The sequence below is a fragment of the Choloepus didactylus genome, chromosome 2, assembly GCF_015220235.1.
Source record: "Choloepus didactylus isolate mChoDid1 chromosome 2, mChoDid1.pri, whole genome shotgun sequence".
In the NCBI taxonomy this organism is placed as follows: Eukaryota; Metazoa; Chordata; class Mammalia; order Pilosa; family Megalonychidae; genus Choloepus; species Choloepus didactylus.
Window position 1 is genome coordinate 53,856,944 of NC_051308.1, and position 19,291 is coordinate 53,876,234.

Consider the following 19,291-nt stretch of genomic DNA (forward strand, 5'->3'; position numbering starts at 1 on the left):
GCAGACAACTCTATGAAATTTTCTTTGATTAGAAAGCATTTCATGCTCTCTTGTCATAATCATTTGACTATACCCTATGATCATTTGATTTTAGGGGAAACTGAGGCTCAGAGGTTTCATGGGTTGCCCACAGCCACCCAACAGAAGCTGGCAGAGCTGGAATTAGAGTCCAGATATCTTTGATTCCAAAGCCCATGGTTTTCCTAATCTATCAACTTGCTTCCTCATAACTGTAACCACACTTCCTGGGTTCAAATCCTGGTTCTGACACTCAGCTGCTGTGTGAGCTTGAATTGGGCACATAATCTCTCTGACCCAAATGTAAGACAGGGCTAATAGTGGTACCCACATCAATTATATAAATATATTTTAGGATTGTTGTGAAGATCAAAGAAGTTAATATATGTACAGCATGTAGAACAGTCTCTGATACTTTCCAAGGATTAGCTGTGGTTTGGTTTTATTACTTACTCTAAAAAATACATGACACATATCAGACTCAGTCCTGAAAACAGCTCTTGAAAAGGGAGGGACCAGGAACATACCTAACTTCAAAGGGGCAAGCAGGGCATCATGTTTTCACCATTACCCAAATTTTCCTAGGGTAGCCATATCTGAGATAATACATCACTAATTAAATCTAGGTTTTAGCTGGGAGCAAGGAGGGGGCTGAGTCCATGCCCAGGTTGGAGCTGGGGAAGGAGAAGATGGTCTAAGGAATTCAGGCCTGCCCCCAGGCTTAAGAACTTCCAGCAGTGTTCACTCAGGAAGTAGGTGAGTGGTTCGTTGGTTTGCTTGTACATTATTTCCAGGGTGAACTTTTCATGCTCTTTCACAGGCCTCCTCAGAAGCCTAGAACAAAGAGAAGGCATCTCAATCTTCAGAAGCCCCAGATATGACCAGGATGGACATTTCCAAAGAGCTGGGCATCCACCTGAGACTGGTGCTGTTCATCTTTCATATTGGGAAGGGTAGGTGAGATGATAAAAGTGGAAAGCCCAGGCCACTCCACCCCGCTCTGCCCTCAAATGTATACACACACATATGCCTGCACACACACATATATGTACACACAGAGTCAGGAATGTGCCACTTTATTTAGATGCTCTGCCTGGGATGCTATCAGTTAAAAACAGAGGTATTTTTCTGGGAGGGTGAGAGTGTGTAGTCATAGCCTAGTTTTAAAAGTGTCCAGCTAGCCAGTCACTATTAAGAAAATGGGGCTTTTTCAAGGAGAGAAGATAGCTCTCGGTGAAGGTTGGAGTTCTTGGTGAAGGAGTCCACACTGGAGTTTTGGGAGCCAGAGAGCTGATGAGAGGGCACTGGAGGTCTGGCCATGGGCACAGGAAGAAGAAAACCCAAGGCAAAATCCTAGGGAGCTCCCCAGCTGACATGGTGGCAGGGCCACTGCGGATTTGTCCAGTCCTGTCCTGATAATCAACAGAACATTTTCAATGGTTAGTTCTCTCTCTGCAGTCTTACAACTGTCCCTTGAGACAATTTTCCTCCAAGGGAGGAAATGGAAGAGGTCATTCTGGCACTGCGACTGGGATCTGATGATTGGGGGATTTGACGGGCACTGTTCTTTCATATCATGAGTAGCAGATGGGATGATAAAATGCCCCTGCCCATGAATCTCTCACACCCACAGCATCACAGAACAGAGAACAGCATAGAAGAGAAGGACAAAGACAGACAACAGATTTCATCTATCAAGTCATCCTAAACTTCCTGAATCTGTACTAAGAAAAATCAAAGATCTTACCTTCTGCCTTTCCTGCTCTGCATTATAGCTGTGGGCATATGTTTTAAGGGGATTCTGGAGATGACAAAAACCCTAACTCCTTTCTAGCACCTCCAACTGATATGGCCCTGTCAGAGAGGGAAGGGGAAGTTGGGGCCAAGGGGATGAGGTGTCAGAGATAGAAGATGGGCTCGTAAACCCCCAGACACCTGGCAGAGTCCTAAACCTACGTCAGAGTCTGCCTCCATCGAAAGGAAAGAGAACAAGGGTGCCACAACCAAATCACAGTAGCTGGAGTGGAAAATATAGCTCTGACACGGGCTGTTGGCTCTGGGGAAAATTCTGCCGATGAACCATATTGAGACTCGACGTTGTTTATCTTGTATGGTTGCCTAGATTTGGTTTTCTTATCTCTCTCTCTTTCTATTGGGGAGGTGGGGGGGTATCTTCCTTTCGCTGTAGCAGAGGTGGCTGCTGTGCATGTCCCTGGGCAGGCCACACATAGAGAAAGGCTGACTGTCCTTGGCATGGAAGGTCACAGGGCTCAGGTTTTCTTCTAGGATACTGAGAGGATGGGATGATGGGAGAACCACAACTCTTGTGATCCTTTTATATCTTTTAAATGTTATTGAAGCCACATTTTTCTTCTCAGCATGGTGATAAGGGTAAAGAAATGAACTGGGTTTCAGGAGACCAAGGCTCAATTCCTACTTGGGCGAGTCCCTTAGAAGCTGTGGACTTCAGTTTCTTTATCTGAAAAAAAGAGAGCATTGGTATGGAAACAGCCTGGACAAGAAATTCCAACATTCTTTCCAGCTCTGATAGTGCTACCATTTGACTTGGAGCCAAGTCTTAATTCTGACACATTCTGGTTACATGACTTTGGGTAAGTCAGCTATTTTAAACTAGCTAAATTCTAATATTTTTAGAATATTTACTATTCCATAAAATGGGGTTGTTAATAGGATAAACTCTTTAGGGTATTGTAGTACTGAAAATGAAATCATAAACTAAAGTACCTGGCACATAATAAGAACTCAAAGAGCCACGAAGGAGAGCCAACTAAGTCAGGGAGCAGCTGTCTATGGACATTAGTAAGGATCCAGGGACTGGGGCTTGTGGTCAAGATATGTCAAGTCTCTGGCACAGAGTAGGCACACAATCATGGTGTCAGCTGGCATTAGTTAGTCATAGAGGACTTGCAAATAGTCACACACTCGCACACACACACAAGCACACACTCGCACTCCCACCCGATGAGATTGCTTAAGCTTGCCATCCCCGGGGTTGAGAAGATGAATAACAGGTCTGCAGACCAGCGTGTTTCCCCAACCATGTCACAAGGAAGGAAGGCCCACAGGATCCCTGTGAACCCTAGGCAGAGGGGGATTTCAGAAGGAAGCTTGCTGAAAAGTACAGATGTCTGTGAATGTGGCTGGCCAAGAGGAAACTGAGGCCTGTCTGACTGCACCCCACAGTGCAGTGAAGATGCTAACGCAGCCCAAGGAAAGGCCGAGCAGCTTGATGGTGGCTGCTCAGCTGGGGAGGGGAAACTCCTGGATCCTTCTCATGCTGCTGGCTCAGGGAAAGGCCACCTTGCCTCCCTTGTTGCATCAAGGACAAGAGCACAAAGTGGCTAACTATTTTTGTGTCATTAGGTACTCTGTAGCTTTAAAGCATTTTGACGTATTGGCAATTCTCTTTGATCCCGTGCGAGGGAGCAGAAAGGACTGAGGGGTCTCCCCATTTCCTAAGAGATGAAAACCAAGGCTCACTCGAGTAGGAAGATGTCACCATAGGAGCACAGATGAAAGATGAAAACCGTGTTCTCCTTTTCTTGGACCTAGCCGTTTACTGTTTGAGCACCTTCATCTGCCACCCTACCTTAGCCAAAATGAGCAAGATATTCACACCAAGCCAAATTGTCTCTCTTCTTTATCCCTGGCGTAAGTGAAACATGGATCCAGGCCCCAAGGACAAAATAACACATGCACAATATGCATATGTGCACAAGCACACACACACAGAGACACACACAGGAAAAGATACCTCACAACTCTAGGTAGTTTAACCAAGTGATGCCAAGTATGGTCATAAGTGCTGGATAAAAATTCCAGAAAAAAAAAATGAAAGCTCAGTGGGGCCAGGTCAGTGAAGAAAGTTTCCTGGAAGAGGTAGTGCTGAACTGGAAAGATTCGTTGGATGATACGGGAATGGAATGGGGTGAGACAAGTAAAGTCGCAAGAGGAGGCAAGGAGATGGGAGAGTGCAGAGCAAGTTCTAGCAACAAGTAAGAGCCCTCTTGTTTCAGCCACGACCTTGTGCAGAGAATTGTGGGAAACAAGGAAACGTTGGCATTTGGGGCCGCAAATGCCAAGCTGGGACATCTGGGGTCTGTTCTGAAGGCTCTGAGCAGCCATCAAAGGTTCATGAGAAAAGAGGTTTGGTGACAAAAATGGTGCATTTGGAAGATAAGCCTGGCTTGGAGGTCTGGAGAAATCTAAAATTCATTAAAGAAGGCATTCAGCTCTCAGGGGGCCTGAGGGATGGAGAGTGCAGTCCAAGTAAAGAGCTAACTTGCTGCCTCAGATTGGTAAGGGCAGTGACTACCAGCCTCAGTCGAATCTCCATGTGGCCTTTAGCTTGACCAGGGTGGGAAGTGCACGGAACCAAGGTGGGGGTGGTGGGCAGGGGAGGTGCACAAAGAGCTCAGTAGCCCTTGTGCCACTTCCACATACCCAGAACTTGACTGCAGTGGCCTCAGCAGCCTCAACCCCAACTTTCCTTCCACTGCAGCCTATGCAGGAGCGAACTCTGGCTCAGTGTAGTCTGCTGCAACCCAGCCTCCTCCACCCCTTCAGTTTACTCTAAAGCCTCTGATTTTACACGAAATGAAACAGAGACCCCGGCTGTGGTCACTGTGACCAGAAGCTCCCGTGTCCCGCTCCCCAGCTCGTCTGCCTCTACCACAGGCCCTACCTGCTTGGTTTCTAGCAGCCCCAACCACACAGAAAGGACACAGGGGTGATATCAACTCTTTCTTCACTTGCATCAAGCTTTGGATGCTCAGAGTCATTTCAGGAGGCCCAGAGGGAAAGCAGAATTGTCGTGGCACTGGCAGTAGCAGTCATTATACCAGCAGCGGCCATGGTAGTTGTGGTGATCCTAGTATGGTTGGATCAGTGCTCAGTCTGTGCCAAGCACTGTGACATGCATTTGTCCCATTTTCTCCTCATAACCAGTAGGTGAGCATTATTAATTTTTCCGTTTTACAGATACAAGATTTCCTAGGTGGAGGTGCATATGGGATCCTGAATTCCAGTGGCAGAGCTACGATGAGGCCGGTATGCCCTGACACCCCTCTAAGGATGTCCTATTATCCCTCCCCTTCCAACCCCCAAGTACCAGGCCCCCATCATCACCACCACCCTCAATCTATATATTGCAACCCCTTTGACCAGGAACACATTTATTCCCTTCAGTGCAGGCAACTTTCAGTTTATGCACAGATGTTTGTGTATTACTTTTCTGGGGAACCTGGAAAAACATCTTTATGGCAACTCATTTTGTACGTGCCAGTTAGTTCCCAGCCTACAATGCAACTGGTTTATACTAGAAATGGCACCAACCTCAGTTCTGGTTCTTGAGAGCTATTGTCTATGAAATTTTCCATGGTTGGTTTCTTTCTCCTATTGGACATACGACCAGCTGGTGGCAACATTTTAAACCAACAGGGTGGTCTTGATTAATCTCCTATCACACTCCACTCGTTCTCCATGAGACCCCTCTCTGGGAAGACCCTCTCCACTCTCTACTCTGAAGGGTTCTAGGTTCCACAGTGAAACCCCCAAGCCTTCCTTTCTATTTCACCAAGAGGGACAACCTCCTCTCCTCTCCACCTGTCCTGGCTCTCAATCAAGTCCTACCTGGGACTGACTCACTTCTGGGGTCAGCACACCTAAGGGGTTCCTGCCTCTTGTTCACAGCTTCTTTCCACCTTTGCCCCATTGGCTTCCTAGAAGCCTTTATTTCATAAAACCTTCCTCAGAAGCATGCGTAGGGAAGATCCAAGAGTTACCATTTAAAGCTATAGAAAACAGGCATCCCTAAATTGGGGGGTAGCCTATATATTCTTTTGCTCTATCTGTATGTGTCTGTCCTATGGGTCTGCAGTCTGCCTGCTCGTTGGATCTTCCTTCGTGGAACCATGAATCTGCTGATTTGCAGCCTGCTTGAGGTGACTGTTCATCCGCAGCAATTTCTCAAGAGTGGTCAAATATCCTGTTTCCCACACTAGTCATTCTTCCCCACCTCCTCTACTTTTCCCCACAGGATACAATTGACAGGTTAGTTCACTCAATGCTTGGACGCCTGTAGCAGCCAGCAACCCCCCAGGACTGAAGCAGCGCTCAGACTGGGCTCGTCGGGCTCTGTCACTAGAACCCCTACTGAGGAAACCTTTTATCTGAGGCCCATTTTGTGAGCTAACCACACCAAGAACATTTCCTCCCTGGGACACACCTGCCTTCAGCACACATCAAGACAACACAGACATTTTACCACACGGCACAAATAATTTCTTGAGAACGTGAAGGCCCTTCTGAAAGAGTCATGAAACGATCTCTAGGGCTTTCCAGTAATACTCTTTCCTCCCCGAGACAGTGTGAGAAATCCACTTCCGGAAAGTGATCACTTTCCTCCCACGCCCCCTCCGCCCCCCGGCCATGCTCTTGAGGAAAAGGCAGATCACGTCCTCCCTGCCAAGCGGGAGGCCCCTCTGATTTCCACTGCTCTCAGCAGGACTGACTCACAACGAAACTGCAACCTCAAGAGCACTGGGGCCAGGATTGCGAAAAGGAAATACAGGTGAACACACGCAAAAGCTGCCTGAGGAACAGGTTTTATTTCTCTTACAGAATGGCACTTCCAGGGCTGAGCAGACACCATGAATTGGAAAAGGCTGAAAGAGCAGGTGCTGGGCTGAGCGGTGGGTTTGGCAGGAAGGAAAGTATGCATCAGAGCCCCTCCCATGAGGAGGGGAAGTGGGGGAGGGGAGATAGGAAATCGCAAAACTCTAGGATGTTAGATTTGGAAAATATCTTAGAAAACAACTCCATCAAGCTTCCCACTTACCAGATGCAGAAAACAAGGACAAGGGATGTCAAGTAACGTGACCAGCGCTTCATAATGGCTCTAACTCCAGGGCTGGAAGCTGAGTCTCTTAAACTCTTAAGCCAGAGCTCTTTCTACTATGGGATTGACTTCTCGATCCCTCTAGCCTCCTTGGACAATATTGGGGTTGAAAACATCCTGTTCCAAGTCTTCATCCATGAAGAGATACATCCAACTGTAGCAGCTGAGCATTCCCACAGATAAACATCAACAACTACAACTCGGAGGTACTGACCGCATGCTATGTGCCAAGTGCTCATCTAAGCATTGTGTACATTGATGATTTCATTCAATCCTTACAACAGCCTTACAGTGCCAATCATCATCTCCAATTGTAGGTACTACAGCACAGGAAAACTCAGAAACGTGCCCAGGGTCACACAGACGGTAAGTGGCGAGCTGGGTTGCAAATTTAGTCTGACTCCAAAACCCAAACACTTGAACACCAAGCCCTGCTGCAAAGACAAGGACAAAGGCAGGGCACAACTTGTAATGTCCAGTAAGAGAACACTTGGAACCAGGGTCATGGGATGGCAAAGTGGGGAAGGCGGGTCCAGCTTTTGCCGTCAGAAATATAGGAGGCCTGGCACCTCAGGGAAACTTCAGTGCCCAATCTTCAGCCACATTGTGAAACCAATCAGTGGCTACTTGATACTAATTTATATCCAATCTCCTGCTTGAGGTGCCTACTGAACTCAAGGCGCCTACTAGGAAAAGTTCCAAATTACCCAAAACCAAGGCACAAACAGATTCTCTTTAATTTTCTGAAAGAATAATATTGTTTAAAAGCATTGATGTAATTATCAAAAGAAGTATCAGAACTTTGTTGGATTTCATTAAACTTACTTTATAGTTCAGTGGTAGTTTTTTTACTTTCCTCAATTTTTATTGTGGTAGCATATACATAAAATACAAAGTTTCCTATTTTAACCATTTTTAAGTGGATGGCTCAGCGGTAATACTTACATTCACAATGCTGTGCAAGCATCATGCTGGTGTTTTATTTTGAACTCCATTCGAAGTTTAGAAGCATTTTAGGTCCTCAAGAGTTCTTAATCCAGCTCTGGAAAAAGAGTTTCTGTTTCTGCTCACTCTATGAATAGTCTCCCAGGGTCTGATGGGCAGCCAGGGATGAAACCTTAATTTGAACACACAGTTTAACCCAGTTCCTAAAAGAGTGTCCACCTTATCAAGGCAATTTCTAAATTAGCCAGATCAGTAAGAGCCTTCCTCCTGCTCTGCTAGTCAACTGTGCATGGGACGAGAAGAGAATGGAATGCAAATTGTGCTGATTTGATTCTATAAATCCTGGCCAAGTGGGCTGGGGAAGGTCTGTTTTTATTTTTGAGGTTGTTTGAAAGTCTGAGAAAGCCCAGGGCTGACCAAAGAGAAAGCAGGGTTTTGAAACTGCTCCTCAGAATTGAAAGGGAGAGAGAGAAAGGATAAAAAGTGGAAGTGGAAGGGACAGCCCAAATAAGTCTGCAGCAGAGTCCTCAATAGCCCTGTGCCCTTCAACACCATCCAGCTCCAAAACCTGCCCCTAGGCCGCCTGCGCCTTTGGAGAAGGGTATTTACGGTAACGGGTAGGGTACTGCGAATCAGCTCCCAGACTCCCATAGGTTCTGACTTGAAACCACAAGCACCGCCTGTGAGGCACTTGGGCTTCCATGACATACGTCATGCTCACAGGGGCTGCTGACCTGAAGGCCTGCACTGGCTATTTGAAAACTCTGAATAAAGACAGCAGGGGGCTTCTCCCTTACCCTCCCAGCCAGGTGCCCTGGGGGTATATCCCCCACCCCTTCCTCTGAGGCTTAATTTCATCCTCCTCCTCTCACTCATCTTCACTCAGATATTTTTGCTAACCACTTAACACAGTGGTTCTCAAAGTGTGGCCTGAGGACTCCAGGAGGGCCTCCCTTTCCCAACTACATATGTAAGTGAAGCTGGATCTTCTTCACATACTTCAACCAAAACAACATTTTGCAGCAGATTAAATGTAGGAGGAGGTGTGAGAATCCAGCTTCTTCTATTAAGCCAGATATAACAAAGATTTGGAAAAAAAATGGAAAACTGCCACTCTTGTCACTAAATGTTTTTGCTTTGGAAAATATAGCTATTTTCCATTAAAAAAAAAATGTTGTTTATGTTAACATGGAATGGGCTTATTGTTAACTTTAAAATGATGTAATAAATAGGTATTCCTTAAATTTCTCCATTTTAGTTTCTATATGGTATATATCAATAGACATAAACCCACATAAATAAAAGCTTTTTTGGGCCCTCAATTTAAGGGTTCTGAGTCCAAGCAGTGTGAGAACTGCTGATATCAGGGAAACAAGTACAGGTACTGTGCTGAGATGCAGCTATACACAGCCACTCCCTTCCCCTGAGTGTTTGTGACCTAAGCCTGGCTCGTGTGAATGACGTGGTCCCAGTGGAAGCGGAGCATGGATCCGGATGGGAGGAGCCCTCTGCTCTTCACATGTAACGCGGGTGAACACACCATGCATCCTTCCCATCCAAAGCATGTGTCTGTGGCTTCGTTCGGATTTAGGGACAGGGGGTACACGTTAGAGATGCTGGGTTTCTTGAAGGCGATGAGATTAATCTTTAGGGATAACTGAGGCGGGAGGGCATGTGGAAACCATGGCTTTTTATGCAACTGTGGCCACATCTCAGAGACAAAACACAGTAGAAACATTTTCATGTCTGAAAATACCCCAAGGCTTGAAATATTTCCCTAAGACAAAAGTATCTATGCAACCCTCACCCCGATCCCCAGTTCCAAATCACAGTGCCAAGTCCACAGAGAGTGCATAATAGAAAGGTAATTGTTTGATGGATGGAAATGTATTTTCACAGACTTTCAGCTTCTCCTCACCACTACCACCCCACATACGGCACACTTCTTAGGCAATTCCTCCCAATTGTTGGTGTGGGCCCAGAGAATTCATAGTGATTTAATACTTACCTGAGTTAATGAATTGGGTACTGATTTAAGAATAATGCAAAGGGAATTGGGTTCAGATTCCACCTTTGCCATTAACTATCCCTGGTGCCTGGGAAAGTCACCTTCGTCTCTGGGCCTCAGTTTGTCCATCTGTAAAATGAGAAGTATGGATTGGATAATGTCTAAAGCCCCTCATTTTCTGACATCCTATAACACAGGACATTCTTAATGCTCCAACAACTGCAGGGGATTTGGTTAACACCGGCCTGGAAGAGTGCTGACTAGTAATCAGATCAATAATAAATTTTAAAAACTGGAAAAACTAAATGGGAATAGGCATAGAGTTTACAAAGATAGCAGTTTTCCCAAGGGAATCCATGCCCCAGTTTACAAGAGATGGCAGACAGACAGACACATAACCAGTTAAGGCTGCAAAGAGTGTGGGAAGCACAAGCTCAGTCACTCAATCAGCCAACAAATATGTAGTGACAGCCATGCTAAGTACTGGGAAAACAAGGATGAGCAAAAACAAACATTGTGCTGCCCTTATGGAGGTTACAGCCCAAGGAGAGAGAGGGTGATCAATCAAATGATCACATAGCCAAATGTATAATTACAAAGTGACATAAGTACTAGAAAGGAAAGGAAAAATGTTCTGAGAGATATGCCCAGAGGACCCAATCCTGTCTGGGGAACCAGGAAAAACTCATTTGGGGAAGTAGCATATGAGCTGAGAGTTGAAAGTTGAAGGAAGGGGAAGAGTAGTGCAGGAAGGGGGAAACACATGTGAAAGGCCCTGCGGTAGGCAAGCACGCATGGCTCGTTTGAGGACAAGAAGAAAGCCAGTGAGGCCAGAGGGCAGAGGGGAGTGGATAGTGACAAGGATGAGAGCTGAAGCTAAGGAGATGGGCAGAGTCAGACACTAAAGGGAGCTGTTGACCGTATGAAGATTATGGGTCTTTATTTTACCAAAGGAGGAAAAGGGGAAAGTCCCTGAAGGGTTTAAGCAGAAGGAGAGTCATGATTGGATTGGTGTTTGGAAATAACCATTCTGGCTACAAAGTGGAGAACAGTTTGAAGAATGGATATTAGAATATGAACTAGGCATTTATTTTGGAGTCTTGAAGAGATAAGATGAAAGCTTGAATCAAGCAGTCATTGCTGATGATGGTAGAAATGAGGAGAAATGAGATTACAGAGGCATTTGTGAAGAAAACTCTAGATAGAGGACCTGGTGATCGATTGGACATAGGGTGGTAAGAGAGAGGGAGGAACCAAAAAATTATTTCTTGGTTTCTGGCTGGTATGATGGATTAGACGGTGGTGCCATTTACTGGGTCAGGGAACGCTGGAGGAAGGTGAGCTCAGGGAAAGAGGATGGTGAATTCTGTCACAGATACAGGTATCGACTACAGTGCGAAATGAAAACGTAGCGCCCCTTGTTAAAAAAATCATTTAGATTCTCAAGACAGTGACAGCAGTAGCAACTGCATGGCCAGCCCTACAAAGCCAGCCCTGCTCATCTCTGCTGGGTGTGAGGTACCAGGCATCCAGAGGAAACTGGAGTAAATTCCATCAGTAGGAAGGCTCTGGAACTGAGAGAATGCACTTTTGCCCTAGTCTTGGGAGCCTACAATTTATTCCAGGTAGTCTTGAAACCAGGCAGAAATAGCTGCATATCCTGGGTGTCAAGGACTCCTACCCCTGGGCTCCTGGCCCCTCTTAAACCAAATTTCTCATAGGGAAAGTTACAGACTAGCATGTCCATACCCGAAGGAAAATCCAAATTGCTTGATTTGGCGCCACAGTTGCACAAAGGGGAATTCCACATTGGCTGTCCAAAGATGAGCCCTTCCGCTGTGGTTTGCAGCATCTGCCAGCCACGATCCTCAGAAGGGTGTCCAATCCGGTTTACATAACTCTCACTCCATTTGGCCCAGGGGAAGGCCCCAACTTGGGTTCCCTCTCATCGTCTCACCTACAGCCCTTTCTTCTGGGGTACCCCAACCACAAGAACAAAGTCAGGCAGCCCAGAGGAGGCTAGCTCCCACAGACCTGTTCCCCAGGGCCCCCACCCGACGCCGTGGCTCTTGACCAGGACTGTTGCGGCACAACCGCTGAAGATCCCTCTGTCCAGGGAGCTGAGGAAGGTTATTCAAGGGAATACTAGAAATTTCAATCTGGGGAAACTATTTTACTTACTAAATGTCCTAGATAAGGAGAAATGAAACTCCCATTATCAGCCTTAAAAGCATAACTACTAATGGCAAGTGGGAAACAAACCCCAAGGAGATGCTGTGCCCCAGCATCAGGCTGGTGCTTTGGGAAAGCAGGGTCCCTCTTTCCCCAGGTGGCCACCATCCCACCTTCTCTGCCTGCTTTGCTGACCCGCTGCTCCCTGCCGGCTGGCTCTGCAGCCTGACAAGCCCAGATTCCTTGGCCTTCCCATTGCAACGTCATTGCAGTGCCTCAGGGCTGCCTCCCAGCCTGTTCCCCACACTTGGGTCTGAGTTGCAGAATTGCTGCAAGACGAGGGACAACTATATCGACATGGCTGCCCTTCAACTGAGCATGAGGGTAGCTGGGAGATGGAATCCTTATAAAATTCTGTGCACTGTAGATTGGGCCCTCCAAAAGATCTAACCACCCACACACAAAATGCCCACAGCTCTTGTCTGCCAGTTCTTGTCTGTCCCATGCAGCTAAGGTAGTAGAGTCCATTGGGTAGAACCTCCCAGAAAGGTTATTAGAAGGATCACCAAGATGACGAGCCTTTGGATCTTTGACCTGTACCTATTTCCCTTTGCCCTGATGTCTTGCAACAACAGATAAGGGAGCAGAAAGGCAGATAAAGACAGTCCTGGATGACATATAAGGGTTGCTGTACCAGCCTCGGACTGCCTGTCTCTGGACTTCATGTTGGGTGAGACAAAAAGTAAAATCCCTTTCTTTTTTAAGCCATGCTTAGCCAGGTTTTCTGTCTTTTTCAGCTGAATACATAAATTAGGGAATATTTTGGAGCAGGGGTGGAAAGAAGAGGTAATTCTCCTCCCACAACCTTCCTCAGCCTTCCCAGTGAGTCCCGGCTGGGAAAATTTATTTAAATTCAATTTTAAAAACATTAAATAAATGCTTAAAATTTATTATACATTTTTATTTTATCCTATGTTTTATATATTTATGTTTTTATATTTTATTTATATAATTTTAGTATATATTTCTTATAAATAAAAAATAAAATAGCTAAGCACATGACCTGCAGCTACCAAGAACAGCTGGACTCTGTCCCTTTGCCCTCGAGGCGCCCACAGTCTGACAAATGGTTTTGTGTCCTCTTGAAACCCCCAGTCCTAAATGGTGCCCAGACCAACTCTCCACCCATCCATAGTGCCTGTTCCTGCATTTCCTTCTCTAAACGGCTTTTCCTTCTCCTGAAACCCAAACTCAAATCTCCTAACAGGTGGATTGTCGACATTTATATCACCAATGTGATATATGGGTTTGGGACTTTTCCCAGTGGACCCCAATGACTTTTCAGATGAATGAATGTTTTCTCAGCCTGGAGAACCAGGAGTCATCATTGTTGTTCTTGGTGTTTTGTCAGTACTTTTCCAAAGATGTTCACACCTGTCCTCTGTATCAGCTCGTCATCAATACTATGAGATAATGGGTAGAGAAGACATTATTATCTCCATTTGTTAAATAAGGATTCACATTAAAATACCTGCCTGTGATTATCTCTGGCCATTTCGATTCTGAAATTTTGAGATGTGAGGAGACAATAATTTTAAATCAATGGGGAAAGGAGCAACTATTCAACAAGTGGTTTGAGATAAGTTGGCAACATAGCTCAAAACCAATAAAGAAGTCAGATTCTAACCCTAACCCTACTTAATAGATTATGGATTTAAAAAAAGATATAAACAGCCTTTACACAATTCCCTTCTCTGTTCTGTAGTGTGTGTGTGTGTGTGTATACGTATGTATGTATCTCAAAGTATAAGAAAAGCACATGAGGGATGCTGTTTGCCTCCCTGAGTTGCTCATCCTAACCCCTGAGTGCCTGCCTGTATGGAAACCAGCTCTCTAGGGTTGTGTTCTGCAGCCCCGGTCCAGGCTCCTGGGACACTCTGCTTATGCCCATCCCAACATGGAAAAGAGGCTTTTACCTGGCACCTTCCATGGGCCAGACTCTGTGCTAGGCTCACAGCATCCTGCTTCAGGGGGCTCATAGCTGTCCTGGGGAGACAAGGCCTGTACATGGATGACAGCGATGCGGACTTGGGTATCTAGTAGGGGAGGTTAAGGCAGGAGGGGCCCTGTTGTCCGGGTGGGGGGGGCCTCACACCTCCCCCTGAGGACCCATCCTCTGGCCTGATCTGTCTGCACCTGGAACACTCAGCTCAGAGAAGGGGCCAGCCCCGTGGGCAAGTGCAGGCACACACAGAAAACACAGGAGCCAGGAGGGAAGGAGGAGGGGAAGGGGCAGGAAATCCAGCTCCTTGCTTCTTTCTCTCCGCTTCCTGGTGGCAGAACGCAGTACTCCTAAGCCCAGGGTAAATCTGGCAGGAACAGCAATTCCAGAGTTATCGCCATTCCTGTTTCTAAAATGTTCTTTCCCTTTTTATGATCCTTAGGCTTCTGCATTGACATTCCCCAAAGGGCTGGGAGGAGAGACCACAGTCTCTGCTCCTGACCCACAAGTCACCACAGCAGGTGGTGGGCCTGGATGCACTGGGTGGGCCTGGACCCTCCATCCCTCCATCCCACTCACTCCAGACTGGCCTGGAGTCCCATGTGCCCGCCCTGCTTTGGCACAGTGACCTTATAGGATGAGGCAGCTCAGAACCCAGGCCCATCAGAGGTCTCCCAGCCCTGGTGTCAGAGGGCAAAGAAACTACAGAAACACTGCAGATATCCTACACTTGTCATTTTCCAAAGCCCCTTCCCACATGAGGTCCAAAGCCCCCTGATAGCCTGGCAGGCAGGTACCGTTGCTCCTTGGGACAGATGGAAAACAAGCACAGGGGTGCCAAGTGACTGGCCCTGGGTTTAAAGAGTGACAGTGCCAGGAGCAGACCACAGGCCTCCTACCATCTGGTCTGTGCTTTTCCCAGTACAGCACTGTCCTTGCTGCACTGAGGGGAGAGCCCCTCTGGAAGGCAGATGTCAAGGCATGATCAAAGAGCCCCCAGAGACTTTTCAGATATCTAAAGAAGCCCTGATGTCACTGCCCCTGTTGCTCCCCCCATTTGGCTACCCTGCCCCTGCCCTCCCCACACACACCCCTAATCCAAAGACAAGACTTCTAAGGCTTCACTGTGAAGGAGGAGAGGGGAGAAGCAAAAGAAAAGAAAGGGACTTGCTATCCAGCCTTCATGGAATCCTGACTTGATTTCCTTGCTTATTTCTACTTCTCCCGAAATCTCTTTCAAATTCAAGTCTCCAACCGTAGAAGCTTACTATTAAAAGAGACCCAAAAACTATTTAATCCAACCTTTTCATTGAACACACTTGGGACAGTGTAGAGTTGGGTGCGGAGCATGGGTTTGGTGTCAGGAAGCCCTAGGTTCAAATACTGGTTCCCTCACTCAGCACTCAGGTAACCTTGGGGAGGGTACTTAACATCTCTGTGCCTCCATTTCTTGTCAATAAAATGGAAATGAGAGGGTCAGAGAGAGGGCTACCCCCTGGCATGTAACACCTTTCAGCAAAGGTTTGCTACTATTCACCTTTCCCCAAGTGCTGGGGACAGCCAGGGAGGTGGAAATGGGGACCTGAGAATCTGAATGAATCCTGGGCACATCTGTGACCCCGCCTGTCCTGTGGGAAGCCAGCCTCTTCAGGGGCAGTCCTGGAACAAAAAACGGAAGAACGGGATGGGAGCTTCAAGGCTATTAACCTACCCTCTCATTTTCACTCGGAGAAACTGAAGCTCGGAAGCTGAGATGACTTCCCAATTCAACAAGGAGAAACCTTGGACATTCAACTCAGGTTAGGGAAGGACCTAACTATTTCTCAATCCCAGTGTATTCTGGAATGGCCAATTTGTCCACGTCACTGTGACCAAGGAAGACGCTGATGGAAGTCACAGCTGCGGATCCCCGCACACAGAGCAGCTGTTCCCCCAGGAAATCAACTCTTTTTTTCATTAAGAGAAGCTGAAAAATTATTTTAAAAGAGAGAGAGAGAGGTAGCCTGTCCTAAAAATAGACATAATGCAGAAGTTCATACTCAACCAGCCCTTTTGCTTATGATGCAAAAAATTGAAAACTTTAAGAACAAGAAACTTTAAGACCAATGCAAAGTTGAAGAGGTTTAGGGAAGGGAGGAGTTTAATCAGAAAAACTTGCCAGGAAATTTGTAACTTTGTGGCTTTTTTATACTAAGGGGAGGCCCCACAACTATGTATAAAAGGGGGACACAAGAGGTGAAGGTCTGCACAACAGGGGCTTGCTCTTGCAAAACCAAACCACAGGGCAGACTCAAAGAAGCAGAGCACCACTATGCCCAACTCAGTGCTGCTATGTTGTCTGGTCTTCCTGGCCAGGGTGGGGGCCAGCTGGGGCCACGGCACCCAGTCTGAGAATAGCTGCACCCTCTTCCCAGACAGCCTGCCCAACATGCTCCGAGAGCTCCGAGCCGCCTTCAGCAGGGTGAAGACTTACTTTGTGAGTATGAGCCCCTCCTATCCTTTCTTTCTTCTTGGGACTCCCTGGGCTGGGTGTTCTGCTGGGGCTGTAAGAAGAATTGTTCTCCTTCACTTCCATCCCTAGCACCCATAATCCCAAACTTAGATTCTTAAGAGAATCCCAGTTCAGGCCATGGATTCCATGAGTTAAGCTAAGCCAAAGGATGCAGCAGATGTGCAGGGAAAGCTGCTTGAAAGAAAAGTGTTCTCTCTCTTATGCTCAGAAACTTTTGTAAAATTCCATGGGAGCTCAGATACTTTGTTGGCTGGGAGAAATCAAGAAGGGTCTGATTAACGTGGAGATGTTCCCCAGACCTTGTGGCAGGGTAAAACAAATAGCCTCTTCTTAGATGGCTTCCAGAATCTAAAAGACTGGTGGTTTGGGAAAGCTCCATACATGGGGAAACCTGCATTAGCAGATGCTTCCCATTCCCAGAGATCTTTTGGAGCTGGCGCTGGATTTCCTCAGTAGAAAGAAAAGCAAAGAGCAGGACATGAGCGAGGGTCACAAGGGCACTGAAAGGTTGGCATAAGTGGCCCCTTAAAACCTGCATGCAGCTCTGCAGAAAAAAGACCAGGACTGAATCAATCTTCAGCCTTCATTTCAAACTCAACCAGATTTTTTAAAATAACTTGTTCCTGAAGGGGAGGACCTCATTTAACTAATGCTTCTAGCACCATTGAATTCTCTATTTAAAACACTCCTTTCAGTTTCTGCAGCCAGAGTAACATTGATTAAAAACCAAAAGCTCTAAACATACAAAGAGATCAGAAAGACATTTATTTCAGGTATTTTCCTGAACCTCAGATTCACTGTACTTTTGTCTTTCTTGCAGCAAATGAAGGATCAGCTGGACAATATGTTGTTAAATGGGTCCCTGCTGGACGACTTCAAGGTGAGAGCAGGGGATGGGCACGTATAGAGCGCGCCTCCTGATTAAGGGAAGGGAGGATCTCAGCTTCTGGACTGCAAAGTGCTGGGTCTGCTTCCTTCACTTTGAAAAGGAGAAGTGGGAAGATCTTAACTCAGCACACAGCCAGCAGCTGGAGAGTTAGAAAGGGCTCAGTCCTGGGGGAGAGGAAACTGGTTTAGGAGGTCCCAGAGGACAGAGCTGTCCTCTCAAGATAGTGGCAGAAGCCCTTCCTCCCAGTCACCCCCAGCCCTCTGTTCCCGCCCTTAGGGTTACCTGGGTTGCGAGGCCTTGTCGGAGATGATCCAGTTTTACCTGGAGGAGGTGATGCCCCAGGCTGAGAACCATGGCCCAGAAATCAAGGAGCATGTGAGTTCCCTGGGAGAAAAGCTGAAGACCCTCCGGCAGAGGCTGCGGCGCTGTGTAAGTAGAAGACCTGTTCTTTCCCTGGCTGCTCTCTCTGAAACACATCCACAGACCAGCAGGGACCCTAACATCTCAGAGACACACCACACGAGCCAGAGACGCAAAGACAGACTGGCAGGGGGACAGCGGACTCAGAAGGGCACAAGGAGTCTTGCTCATTTCTCTCTGAACAGGGGTGGGGGTGGTTGCTAGGCATTTTACACAAGAACATTTGCAAACAGCTTTCCTGTTATTTGTGAGTCATTTGTGCGTTATTAACTACTCGCCTCTCTCTCATGAAAGGGGCCCAGAGCTTCAGTCAGGGCTCCTTTGTCCCTTTGGACCTCAGCTCTGGGCCCGTCAGGAGAGACCAGGAGGTGAGGCTCCTGGGCGGGTGAAAGGCCACTCAGCTCTAAGTGGGGCCCACTGACTGACAGGATTTTCCCCCAATACTGTAGAAGGGCCTGGAGGCTATTCACCCCCAGGCTAGAGTGCCTATGAATAAGCCCTCCCACTGGTTTCCTTTGTTCTCTCATGTATATAGAAAAATCAGTTGGTCTGAATTTGCAGGACAGGGCTATGCAAAAGGTTTCCATGTCTTGGGGATTTAGAAATGATCCTCAGTGGCTGAGGCTGAAGGAGAGGGAGAGGACAGAGAGACAGCGGAAGGACAAACTAAAAAGTGCCTAGCTCAGCACCCTAATAGACACTGTGGCATTTGGGGGAGGAAACGCTGAGAGCCTGGGTTTTCATCCAAGCTCTGCAAACATCTCAGAGTGTTTCCTGGAGAATTGCATGTTCTCCCTCTAGCCTTACTTCTGTGTCCAGTGAGTAAGGATGAGATATGGTTCAGTTCTCCCAGGGAAATATGCAGTGGGGCTGGAGGAGGCATTTGGTTTGAGTCTGGCCCCGTCTTCATTTTGTCAGCTCCTCCCCCAAGAACTAAGAGCCAGGGTCATTAACGTTTTCTGTTTTCTTTCACAGCATCGATTTCTTCCCTGTGAAAACAAGAGCAGAGCAGTGGCGCAGGTGAAGAACGCCTTTAGTAAGGTAAGCTCAGCTGGTGGCAGAGTTTGAGAAGCACAACCTCTGTCCCCTCCCCAGAGGATGGGTTGGGGGTGGGGAGGAGTGGCAGGTGCTAAGTGGGTCCAGTTCTTGGCTCAGAGGGAGTGTGGGAACCCAAAAAGTGGTGTGACCTCTTCAGCCAGTGAGGAGCTGCCGCTTTGGTTATATTTGTTTTCTGTGAAGTGTCTTTGGGGGTTTCTAAATGACTGCTCCTCGCCTCTGCAGGCCTGCGGGTTGGGCCGGCAAGCCAGTCTGTGAGCTGGGTGATGGGGAGAGTGACAAAGGAAACAGAAAGTACAGAAAGTAGCTTCTTGGGAATCCAGGCTGAACCCACACGTGCAGGAAGCTGG

The 19,291-nt window shown here is 47.1% G+C and overlaps 1 protein-coding gene and 1 long non-coding RNA gene across 8 annotated transcripts in view; one reads left to right on the forward strand and one right to left on the reverse strand.

Annotated features, from left to right (window-relative positions):
- The window catches only part of IL10 (interleukin 10), a 35,025-nt gene that overhangs the window by 14,139 nt on the left and 1,595 nt on the right, over positions 1–19,291 (forward strand). For 3 of the 6 annotated variants that reach the window (XR_005215096.1, XR_005215097.1, XR_005215098.1), the window contains 4 exons: positions 839–971; positions 16,479–16,540; positions 17,397–17,456; positions 17,742–18,926. Coding sequence is in view for 1 of the 6 variants with exons in the window: in XM_037824862.1 (XP_037680790.1) it covers positions 16,376–16,540; positions 17,397–17,456; positions 17,742–17,894; positions 18,861–18,926 (444 nt within the window). In the remaining 5 variants the exon portion in view is untranslated. Of the gene's footprint in view, positions 1–838; positions 972–16,297; positions 16,541–17,396; positions 17,457–17,741; positions 18,927–19,291 lie in introns of those variants that run through there. The other 3 variants (XR_005215095.1, XM_037824862.1, XR_005215094.1) reach the window with 3 other exon arrangements.
- On the reverse strand, positions 1,084–18,049 carry LOC119526064. Of its 2 annotated transcripts, none has more exons than XR_005215099.1 (3): positions 17,748–18,049; positions 9,891–10,019; positions 1,084–2,497 (listed from the first exon to the last, which is right to left on the reverse strand). It is a non-coding gene; the product is annotated as an uncharacterized LOC119526064 (long non-coding RNA). The 2 variants fall into 2 exon arrangements; XR_005215100.1 differs by lacking the exon at positions 1,084–2,497 and adding an exon at positions 7,440–8,054.